The following is a 12,461-nucleotide window of genomic DNA, read 5'->3' as shown; positions in this document are numbered from 1 at the left end:
TACAGGCCCTTGGGCCCACAAGGTTGTACCGCACATGTTCCAACCTTAGAAATTACTAGGTTTACCCATAGCCGTCTATTTTTCTAAGCTCCATGTATCTATCCAAAAGTCTCTTAAAAGACCCTATCGTATCCGCCTCCACCAGCATTGCCAGCAGCCCATTCCACGCATTCACCACCCTCTGAGTGAAAAAACCTACCCCTGACATCTCCTCTGTACCTATTCCCGAGCACCTTAAGCCTGTGTCCTCTTGTGGCAGCCATTTCATCCCTGGGAAAAAGCCTCTGACTATCCACACGATTAATGCCTCTCAGCATCTTATACACATCTATCAGGTCACCTCTCATCCTCCGTTACTCCAAGGAGAAAAGAGTCTGAAAAGAGTGTCTGAAAAGAGGATGCTGTCCAAGTTGCATGCCATCTTGGTCAATGTCTCCCATCCACTACATAATGTACTGGTTGGGCACAGGAGTACATTCAGCCAGAGACTCATTCCACCGAGATGCAACACAGAGCATCATAGGAAGTCATTCCTGCCTGTGGCCATCAAACTTTACAACTCCCCCCTTGGAGGGTCAGACACCCTGAGCCAATAAGCTGGTCCTGGACTTATTTCCTGGCATAATTTACATATTATTATTTAATTTTTTATGGTTTTTATATTGCTATATTTATACTCCATTCTTGGTTGGTGCAACTGTAACAAAACCCAATTTTCCTCGGGATCAATAAAGTATGACTATGACTATGACTATGACTAAAAGGCCGAGTGCACTCAACCTGTTTTCATAAGGCATGAAAGAGGGACACGGAAGCACAGGAGAAAGTACAAGGAATGTTTATGAAAATTACACCATAACTGAGAGGATGGAACTTACAGGAGAGACTGGACAGGTTGTGCATTTTTATCTGGATACAATGTCAGGGAGGATCAGATGGAGGAATTGAAGATTGCGAATGGATTTGATGGGGTGGGAGCGGAGAAAATATTTCTGCTTGGGCCGAGACCAAAAGTCAAAGGTAAAACATCAATTGGTCTTTAATAAATGCCACAAGAATAGATTTGGTCTATATGACACAATTATTAAAACTATGCAGGCACTATACGACAATCCTACTGCTAGGATTAAAATCAATGGATATTTATCTAATCGTTTTACCCTAGAAAGTGGCATGAGATAGGGTTGTGCATGGTCTATTCCTGTCAGGAACAGGAAGGGAGCAGTTACTCTATTGGGGGTCTTCTATCGGCCCCCTGGTAGCAGCAGAGATATAGAGGAACAGATTGGGAGGCAGATTTTGGAAAGGTGCAAAAATAACAGGGTTGTTATCATGGGTGACTTTAACTTCCCTAATATTGATTGGCACCTGATTAGTTCCAAGGGTTTAGGTGGGGCAGTGTTTGTTAAGTGTGTCCAGGATGGATTCCTGTCACAGTATGTAGACAGGCCGACCAGGGGGAATGCCATACTAGATCTAGTACTAGGTAATGAACCGGATTAAGTCACAGATCTCTCAGTGTGTGAGCATCTGGGGGACAGTGATCACCGCTCCCTGGCCTTTAGCATTATCATGGAAAAGGATAGAATCAGAGAAGACAGGAAATTTTTTAATTGGGGAACGGCAAATTATGAGGCTATAAGGCTAGAACTTGCGGGTGTGAATTGGGATGATGTTTTTGCAGGGAAATGTACTATGGACATGTGGTCGATGTTTAGAGATCTCTTGCAGGATGTTAGGGATAAATTTGTCCTGGTGAGGAAGATAAAGAATGGTAGGGTGAAGGAACCATGGGTGACAAGTGAGGTGGAAAATCTAGTCAGGTGGAAGAAGGCAGCATAAGGTGACACAGAAGGTGTTGGAGTTGTTAAAATACATTGGTTCCCTCGGACCTTGAAGGAGACTAGTGTTGAAATTGCGGGGGCCCTGGCAGAAATATTTAAAATGTTGCTGTCTACGGGTGAAGTGCCGGAGGATTGGAGAGTGGCTCATGTTGTTCCGTTGTTTAAAAAAGGATCGAAAAGTAATCCAGGAAATTATAGGCCGGTGAGATTAATGTCAGTAGTAGGTAAGTTATTGGAGGGAGTACTAAGAGACAGAATCTACAAGCATTTGGATAGACAGGGGCTTATTAGGGAGAGTCAACATGGCTTTGTGCGTGGTAGGTCATGTTTGACCAATCTATTGGAGTTTTTCGAGGAGGTTACCAGGAAAGTGGATGAAGGGAAGGCAGTGGATATTGTCTACATGGACTTCAGTAAGGCCTTTGACAAGGTCCCGCATGGGAGGTTAGTTAGGAAAATTCAGTCGCTAGGTATGCATGGAGAGGTGGTAATTTGGATTAGACATTGGCTCGATGGAAGAAGCCAGAGAGTGGTGGTGGAGAATTGCTTCTCTGAGTGGAGGCCTGTGACTAGTGGTGTGCCACAGGGATCAGTGCTGGGTCCATTGTTATTTGTCATCTATATCAATGATCTGGATGATAATATGGTAAATTGGATCAGCAAGTTTGCTGATGATACAAAGATTGGAGGTGTAGTAGAGAGTGAGGAAGGTTTTTCAGAGCCTGCAGAGGGACTTGGACCAGCTGGAAAAATGGGCTGAAAAATGGCAGATGGAGTTTAATACTGACAAGTGTGAGGTATTGCACGTTGGAAGGACAAACCAACGTAGAACATACAGGGTTAATGGTAAGGCACTGAGGCGTGCAGTGGAACAGAGGGATCTGGGAATACAGATACAAAATTCCCTAAAAGTGTCGTCACAGGTAGATAGGGTCGTAAAGAGAGCTTTTGGTACATTGGCCTTTATTAATCAAAGTATTGAGTATAAGAGCTGGAATGTTATGATGAGGTTGTATTAGGCATTGGTGAGGCCGAATCTGGAGTATTGTGTTCAGTTTTGGTCACCAAATTACAGGAAGGATATAAATAAGGTTGAAAGAGTGCAGAGAAGGTTTACAAGGATGTTGCTGGGACTTGAGAAACTTAGTTACAGAGAAAGGCTGAATAGGTCAGGACTTTATTCCCTGGAGCGTAGAAGAATGAGGGGAGATTTGATAGAGGTATATAAAATTATGATGGGTATAGATAGAGTGAATGCAAGCAGGCTTTTTCCGCTGAGGCAAGGGGAGAAAAAAACCAGAGGACACGGGTTAAGGGTGAGGGGGGAAAAGTTTAAAGGGAACATTAGCGGGGGCTTCTTCACACAGAGAGTGGTGGGAGTATGGAATGAGCTGCCAGACGAGGTGGTAAATGTGGGTTCTTTTGTAACATTTAAGAATAAATTGGACAGATACATGGATGGGAGGTGTATGGAGGGATATGGTCCGTGTGCAGGTCAGTGGGACTAGGCAGAAAATGGTTCGGCACAGCCAAGAAGGGCCAAAAGGCCTGTTTCTGTGCTGTAGTTTCTATTAGGTTGGATAAGTCCCAAGGGCCTGACGGAATATTCCCCAGGCTGCTCCATGAGGCGAGGGAAGAGATTGCTGAGCCTCCGGCTAGGATCTTTATGCCCTCGTTGTCCACGGGAATGGTACCAGAGGATTGGAGGGAGGCGAAAGTTGTCCCTTTGTTCAAAAAAGGTAGTAGGGATAGTCCGGGTAATTATAGACCAGTGAGCCTTACGTCTGTGGTGGGAAAGCTGTTGGAAAAGATTCTTAGAGATAGGATCTCTGGGCATTTAGAGAATCATGGTCTGATCAGGGACAGTCAGCATGGCTTTGTGAAGGGCAGATTGTGTCTAACAAGCCTGATAGAGTTCTTTGAGGAGGTGACCAGGCATATAGATGAGGGTAGTGTAGTGGATGTGATTTATATGGATTTTAGTAAGGCATTTGACAAGGTTCCACACGGTAGGCTTATTCAGAAAGTCAGAAGGCATGGGATCCAGGGAAGTTTGGCCAGGTGGATTCAGAATTGGCTTGCCTGCAGAAGGCAGAGGGTCATGGTGGAGGGAGTACATTCGGATTGGAGGATTGTGACTAGTGGTGTCCCACAAGGATCTGTTCTGGGACCTCTACTTTTCGTAATTTTTATTAACGACCTGATTGTGGGGGTAGAAGGGTGGTTGGCAAGTTTGCAGACGACACAAAGGTTGGTGATGTTGTAGATAGTGTAGGGGATTGTCAAAGATTGCAGGGAGACATTGATAGAATGCAGAAGTGGGCTGAGAAGTGGCAGATGGAGTTCAACCCGGAGAAGTGTGAGGTGGTACACTTTGAAAGGACAAACTCCAAGGCAGAGTACAAAGTAAATGGCAGGATACTTGGTAGTGTGGAGGAGCAGAGTGATCTGGGGGTACATGTCCACAGATCCCTGAAAGTTTCCTCACAGGTGGATAGGGTAGTTAAGAAAGCTTATGGGGTGTTAGTTTTTATAAGTCGGGGGATAGAGTTTCAGAGTCGCAATGTAATGATGCAGCTCTATAAAACTCTGGTTTGGCCACACTTGGAGTACTGTGTCCAGTTCTGGTCGCCTCACTATAGGAAGGATGTGGAAGCATTGGAAAGGGTACAGAGGAGATTTACCAGGATGCTGCCTGGTTTAGAGAGTATGCATTATGATCAGAGATTAAGGGAGCTAGGGCTTTACTCTTTGGAGAGAAGGAGGATGAGAGGAGACATGATAGAGGTGTACAAGATAATAGGAGGAATAGATAGAGTGGATAGCCAACGCCTCTTCCCCAGGGCACCACTGCTCAATTCAAGAGGACATGGCTTTAAGGTAAGGGGTGGGAAGTTCACGGGGGATATTAGAAGAAGGTGTTTTACTCAGAGAGTGGTTGGTGTGTGGAATGCTCTGCCAGAGTCAGTGGTGGAGGCAGATACACTAGTGAAGTTTAAGAGACTACTAGACAGGTATATGGAGGAATTTAAGGTAGGGGGTTATATGGGAGGCAGGGTTTGAGGGTCGGCACAACATTGTGGGCCGAAGGCCTTTACTGTGCTGTACTATTCTATGTTCTATATTCTATGGTCACCGCTACTCTTCGGAATATATCTGGAACCATTACCTCAATACATCAGACAAAATGAATATATCAGGGGAATTACAATTAAAGGGACAGAGCATTAGTTGGCCTGGTATGCGGATGACATCTTGATCTATGTCCAGGGCAACCAACATACTCTTTACCTAATTTGATGCAATCATTTGAACAATATGGCCAATTATCAGGATACAAGATCAACATAGATAAAACCCAAGCAACACACATCAAAGTTGCTGGTGAACGCAGCAGGTGTTGAATTTCCAGCATCTGCAGAATTCCTCGTGTTTACATAGATAAAACCCAACTTCTTTCATATAACTATCGCCCACCAAGAGAAATTGAAAGATGATATCCTTGGGCATGGCCAACAGTCTGTCAAAAGATTTGGCAAAATTATCAGAATGTAATTATCAGCCTATATATAAAAAATTAAGGAAGATATAACAAGATGGAGCCTAATTCCTTTTCTTGGTCTCAGTTCAAGGATTGAATCTATTAAAATGAATATACTGCCCAGACTACTATATCAGTTTCAGACCCTACCAATAGAGATTAAACAAACTCAATTCAATGAACGGAACAAGGTGCTATGAAGATATATATGGCAAGGTCAAAGGCCTAGGGTTCGGCTCAAAACATTGCAATTGGCCAAGAAAAAGTGGGGGCGGGGGGGAATGGGGCCTACCTTCTCTTAGAGATTATTATTTTGCAGCCCAGTTGAGAGCTGTGATATGCTGGTGCAACCCATCATATGACGCTCAATGGAAAAACATTGAGAAGAGGATACTTTCCATCCCCATACAGGCAATTTTGCCTGATAACAACCTACAAAGTTACATAAATGCTACTGATAACCCGTGGGTGAAATGGGCTCTTAAAATATGGAAAACTATTATAAAAGAACATAAACTAGAGAGAGTCATTGTAATTCTTAAATGGTGTGCATGTGACTCGGATTTTACGCCGGCTAAACTGGGTGCTAGAATTAAAGACTGGACAGGAAAAGGAAAAACAGTTATTTGCAATATAATGAAAGAAGGAACACTGTTCAGTTTTGAAATGCTCAAAGAGAAACACTTATTAGAAAAACAAGACTTTTACCGGTATTTATAGATGTGACACTATGTTAATAGGACGGTTAAAAATGTAACCAAGGCAAGTACATGTCTGATAGAGCTATTTAGAAAAGCATATAATTCAGACAATGGTAATAGAATCATTTCAAGCGTGTTTAAGGGTTTGTCAATTCTTAAAACACATTCGACTTCATACATTAAAACAAATGGGAGAAGGAAGGAGGGATAATAATGAGTGAGGGAGACTGGACAATAATATGGAGGTATCAATGGAAGTGTACCAGTTCACAGAAATGGAGGGAGTTTGGGTGGAAAAACTTGATAAGATACTTTATTACACCCTCTCAGAAATCCCATTATGGTAGGTACTGCACCAACCCCACCCCCCCCCCCATTTGCTGGAAAAATTGTGGAAATCAAAATGCAAGCTATTATTATATGTTCTGGGAATGCCCCATTATCAAAGACTGTTGGAGTGGGTTTCGTAATGCCCTACAAGACATCTTTAAATGTGAAATACCCTTAGAAAGTAAGACCATATATTTTGGGTATGTACCTCAAGAATGCTTGAAAAAAGATAAATATCTAATGAATATACTGCTGGTGGTTGGTAAAAAGACCCTTACCAGGAAATGGTTAGCACAGGAGAGCCCAACTTTAAATGTATGGATGGAAATTACAATGGACGTTTACAAAACGGAGAAAATAACAGCATCTGCTGATCATAAGTTGGAACAATTTTATTCATACTGGGAAAATGGTTTAACTATACAAAACCTCATAGGCCTGATTTTATTCTCACAAGTCAATGAATATGTTGTAAAAAATGATCACTCTCTACTCTGTACATAGTTTTCTTCTTTCGATTGTTCTTTCTTTCCTCTCCTTTCTATAAGTGTATACCTCAGAGTCACAGTTTGAGGATAGAGGGGAAGCCTTTTAGGACTGAGTTGAGGGAAAACTTCTTCACACAGAGAGTGGTGAATCTGTGGAATTCTCTGCCACAGGAAACAATTGAGGCCAGTTCATTGGCTATATTTAAGAGGGAGTTAGATATGGCCCTTGTGGCTACGAGGGTCAGGGGGTATGGAGGGAAGGCTGGGGCGGTGTTCTGAGTTGGATGATCAGCCATGATCATAATAAATGGCGGTGCAGGCTCGAAGGGCCGAATGGCCTACTCCTGCACCTATTTTCTATGTTTCTATGTTTCTATAAATATTATGTGGAGATTTGTGACAAACATGATTATATCATATTTATGTACAGTATCTGAAATACATCTTATGGAAATATTTGTTTGATGATGAACTTCAATAAAAAATAAATGACAGAAAAAAAAACAAATGCCACAAGAAATGTGGTGAAGAGAACGTGGACTCACTGTCACAGGAGTGGCTGAAGTGGAACAGCAGAGATTGAATGTAATGGGGAAGCTGCATAAACACATGAGGGACCATGGAGTTCGGGGCACTGTTGCTCTGTGTGGGAGGTTGCTTGTGAAGCAGGGAAGTTGATAAGGGAAGAAGGGCTGAAAGACCTGTCTTTGATGGAAAATGGGATATAATCCAAAAAAGAATATATCTGAAAAACAAAACAGATGGTACAAATTCTCTAAAACAATGAACCTGATACAAACCAGATATTGCTGGTAAATCTGATGTGTGGGTCACATCCTGCGATTCAACCTCAGTTCCCACTGATCGACAGAGAGACCCTCCAAACCCACCACACCAGACACACTCACAGCCTCTGACTGTAACTGGTTGTTACTCTGAGTATCAGGGGAATATGTGGGAGTCACAGAAACGATCACCAGCTCAGTGCTCTGATCAGAGTAACTCATTCCCGAGAAGGTTGCAGACTGTCCTGTGATGTACAAATGTTGTGGGAGGCCGGTTTGGGGAATGACAACAGTTCGGAACAGTGAAAACATCTGCCAGGTTTAAATCAGTTTACAATGACAGTATTTGTAAATACCACACTGATTTAAAATTCATCATATTGTGATTGTGCACTTTTACAGAACCAAACTGAAATCTCTCACCATGAGGAATATCACATCATCTTTCTGATCCATCTGTGTTTGTAACCAAGAGATTTCCTCCTGAATAGAATTTAAATTCTCTTGAATGTCTCGAAGATTTTTCTCCATTGGATTTAGAATCCTCTCCTCTTCTTCCCTGAGATCTCGGAGCGCGCGCTGCTCTTTCTCGGTGATAATCCGGCGCAGTTCAGCAAACTGGGATGTGATGTGGGACTGAACACTTTGTGACTGTTCCTGTCAAATGAAAGGAGAGGCTAGTTTATTATTTGGCCCTGATGTATTTCCTTATGATATGGACGGTCTATCCAGCCCATCATCATCCAAGAGGACCACATCCTTGCCGTTGGGTTTGGAGGCTTGTGAGCCTCAGTGACCCAAAGAACTCTGCTGGCTGGAATGTGGGCTTTATGCTTTGACTCTTGGTCAGGTCACCCATGCCAAACAGGTCAAAGGGTAGAGGCCAGAGTGCCAGAGTAAGAGTGGTCTACTGGTCCTCCAGGTTCATGGGTTCAGCTCAGGGCTAACAATACTGACTGGTAAAACAAAATTGTTATGGAAACAATGAAGAGTCTTTCTACATCTGAGTGCCATGTTATTCCTGAGTCTCCACTCAGGACCTGCATGACTGACAGGAGTGAAAACTGAAAAGTAGCTGCTGACGTGTTCAATGAAGACATGAACACTGCCAGAGATGGAGGGCCTTCATTGCAGTCCTAAACGCCAGTGGCATAACAGGCAGTAAGTAAGTGGCTCTCAGATCTTCGATGACATTTCCCTGGAACTCAGTCTTCCTCACTGACCCATTAACTCCCACCTGATTCACACACAACCCCCCTTCACAGGGTTAATTACAGTAGCCAATTTACCGTTCAACCATGGAATGTTGGCTAAAAGAAGGTACTGGTTACCGGGAGAACGTGCAAACTCCACGCAGACAGCACCAGAGGTCAGGATCGAACCCCGGGCACTGGAGCTGCGATATTCTGCTATTCTGCATTAAAGGGAACAAAACTACACAACGATATTGGAAATTCTGCTCAGGGAGCCTCACCCGAACTCCAGAAATCTTCTCTTTCTGCTGCTGCTCCATTTCCCGAAAGTCCGATTTCTTTTTTGTGAGAGAGTCTAAGGAAGATTTAACCCGATCCTGGGAATCAAACAGCGAATGGGTTAGACAAAAAGATGACACTTTTGGATTAGACAAAAAGACGGTCGAGAGCGGGTTATTTTTACCTTGTAAGTTTTAACGGCTTCTTTAATCGGCATGAAGTTGTGAGACTTGTGTTCCAGTGCATCTCTACAGATCAGACAGATCAGTTTCCTGTCCGTCTCACAAAACAGCTTCAGTTCTTCCTCATGTTCCTCGCAGTGAAGTTTACTTTCCTTCTCTTTCGGATTCAGGTTTAGTTTTCGAGCTTTCTCAGACAGATTTGCCAAGGCCCGACTGGCCCTGAGGGTGCGGTCCGTAAACTCCTCTCTACATTGCGGGCAGGAGTTTCTCTCCTCCCTTTCCCAACACCGTGTGATACAGGAGCGGCAAAAGTTGTGTCCGCACGCCAGTGACACCGGATCGGTGAAGAAATCCAGGCAGATGGGACAAATTGCCTCCTCGGTTAAACTCTCGACCTGTCGTTTCGAAGCCATGTTAACTCCCGGCACTTCCTGGTTCAGGATCCTTTCACTTTCGGAAGCTGCTGAACCCCTGCAGTACCGCGATTGTTCACTAGGCGCGCTGCAGGCTCACGGAATGAACATAACGTTGTTTCAAGTGTTTTCCGGGAAGTAATCACGGCAATTTCCCCGGCAGGATGGGATCAGAAACACATTAAAGAGGTCTGAATATAAATGAACCCGGAGCGCGGAGTCTGGTTCAGTGTAAGGCAAAACTGACAGGGACAATTCCTGAAAAGCGAGACAGACTGTTGGCCTATTGTCCAAACCTGCTCCTGGATGTTCCTACAGTGGCGGCGCCAAAGGTTTTTTCTTGCTGGTGCTACAGTGGGGCAGAAGTATTCAGTGTTGGTGCTGAGGGATTTACCCTATGGTAATATGTATTCGCAAGGCCAGACGCGTGGCGTTCAAAAGTCAGTTTCAAGCATTATGTGCCTACTATAAATGCCTCTGTTGATTCACAAGCAGCGGCAATTGATAGATCTAATATAGAAGTGAACTGTGACAGTGTCAACATCATCGGAGACAACCCGGGCTACACAGAGCACAAACGAACAAACCAACGGAGCATCCGACCCACAGCACACAACGTGAATCATGCACCAATCCCGCAATCAGCGTCAAATGTGTACTTTTCAACTGAAAAACACAACACTAACCCACAATATCCACTGCTATTCGCATTACATAGACAGACAATGCCAAAAGATACACCGTTATTAAAGTCAAATAAGGCAAACAACTGATGCAAGGCTTTATCTGGAGTTGGACAAATCGTAGTCTGACCATGCAATACCTCAATTAATTCGGCTACTGAATTTAAAACAAAAATCAACAGAATCACTGCTTGGAAGTCTAAGCAAAACCAGTAGGCTTAATAGCAGTAAATGTAATAGTTTAGGATTTGCAGGAAACATAAGGACTATGGGATATCCAGTACAAAATAATAATAATAATAATAAGCATTAGCCTTGGCCCAAATTTTAACAAAATCAACTGCACTCACCACTGATGTTTTCAGAGAAGCAGAATCTGTCTGTTGTTGTGATTGGTGGCGAAAGCATCAATGATTTTCTGGATGTCAAGTGCTTTGGTCCTCCGGCTGTTTATGGCAACAGGGCCAAGTTGCTGTTCCGAGCATCGCCACTGCTATTTCTTAGGTAGGTTTTGAGGCGTCTGAAGCAAGAGAAACTCCGTTTGCATGAAGCAGATGTCACAGGTAGAGTCAGTGATATGCAGATTAGTTTGTATAAATCTATAAATGCATCGCGGTAGGGTCTCATTGGAGCTAGAAATTCCACCGTGTCATTCACTCTCTGTCCTTGCTAGAGACTCAACCACAGCTCTCATATACTCACGATTTTCTTGGACAATCTTTGCATGTCCTTTGTCAAGCATATTTCCCAATCTTGAACCGTTTTGTTTTCTCAATCTGAATTCGGGCCATGCCTCCAAAGCAAACTTCTGAGCTGCACTTACATGGTGGGTTTTGAAAGCTGTTGTAGCTTTCCGCCAGTTGCGGTAACCGGTGACAGTGAAGGTAGACGCAGAATGGAACCCATGTCCTCCACACAGGAAATGCCTGCATGCAAAGCAGAACATAATATCTTTCGTGATCGAGTATTCCAGCCAGTCAAACCAGCCTCCTTTGCTAATTGCCAAACTTGTTGCGAGCAGCGAAGGGTACTTTTTCAATGCTGGCCGACGGGGTCCTTCCTCAGGCTGCTGGCTAACATCGCTAACAGTATTCCCACTAGCACTAAGAGCAGCTTCATGAACGTTCTCTTCCGAATCCTGCTCCATTCCTTGTTCCTCTACTTCGCCCTCACACTCCTTCGATGAACTGCTGTCGTCCTCATCCCCACTTACTCCTTTCTGCATGTCGCTTTCAATTAAGATAGGCTCAGGCTGAGACACCACTGATTACATAGAAACATAGAAACATAGAAAATAGGTGCAGGAGTAGGCCATTCGGCCCGTCGAACCTGCACCGCCATTTATTATGATCATGGCTGATCATCCAACTCAGAACACCGCCCCAGCCTTCCCTCCATACCCCCTGACCCCCGTAGCCACAAGGGCCATATCTAACTCCCTCTTAAATATAGCCAATGAACTGGCCTCAACTGTTTCCTGTGGCAGAGAATTCCACAGATTCACCACTCTCTGTGTGAAGAAGTTTTTCCTAATCTCAGTCCTAAAAGGCTTCCCCTCTATCCTCAAACTGTGACCCCTCGTTCTGGACTTCCCCAACATCGGGAACAATCTTCCTGCATCTAGCCTGTCCAATCCCTTTAGGATCTTATACGTTTCAATCAGATCCCCCCTCAATCTTCTAAATTCCAACGAGTACAAGCCCAGTTCATCCATTCTTTCTTCATATGAAAGTCCTGCCATCCCAGGAATCAATCTGGTGAACCTTCTCTGTACTCCCTCTATGGCAAGGATGTCTTTCCTCAGATTAGGGGACCAAAACTGCACACAATACTCCAGGTGCGGTCTCACCAAGGCCTTGTACAACTGCAGTAGTACCTCCCTGCTCCTGTACTCAAATCCTCTCGCTATAAATGCCAGCATACCATTCGCCTTTTTCACCGCCTGCTGTACCTGCATGCCCACTTTCAATGACTGGTGTATAATGACACCCAGGTCACGTTGCACCTCCCCTTTTCCTAATC

The 12,461-nt window shown here is 44.0% G+C and overlaps 1 protein-coding gene across 1 annotated transcript in view; it reads right to left on the bottom strand.

Annotated features, from left to right (window-relative positions):
- LOC140198304 (zinc-binding protein A33-like) overlaps positions 1–9,769 on the bottom strand; it is a 33,807-nt gene extending 24,038 nt beyond the window's left edge. Inside the window, exons 1-3 of the mRNA XM_072259376.1 lie at positions 9,346–9,769; positions 9,164–9,259; positions 8,113–8,346 (exon numbers count right to left, since the gene is read on the bottom strand). Coding sequence (XP_072115477.1) covers positions 8,113–8,346; positions 9,164–9,259; positions 9,346–9,756 — 741 coding nt within the window. The 5' untranslated portion in view covers positions 9,757–9,769. The remainder of the gene's footprint in view (positions 1–8,112; positions 8,347–9,163; positions 9,260–9,345) is intronic.
- Positions 9,770–12,461: the final 2,692 nt, after the last annotated feature.

The sequence above is a fragment of the Mobula birostris genome, chromosome 5 (genome assembly GCF_030028105.1).
Source record: "Mobula birostris isolate sMobBir1 chromosome 5, sMobBir1.hap1, whole genome shotgun sequence".
In the NCBI taxonomy this organism is placed as follows: domain Eukaryota; kingdom Metazoa; phylum Chordata; class Chondrichthyes; order Myliobatiformes; family Myliobatidae; genus Mobula; species Mobula birostris.
The sequence above is the reverse complement of the archived record's forward strand: the minus strand, read 5'-3'. Positions and strand labels throughout refer to the sequence as shown.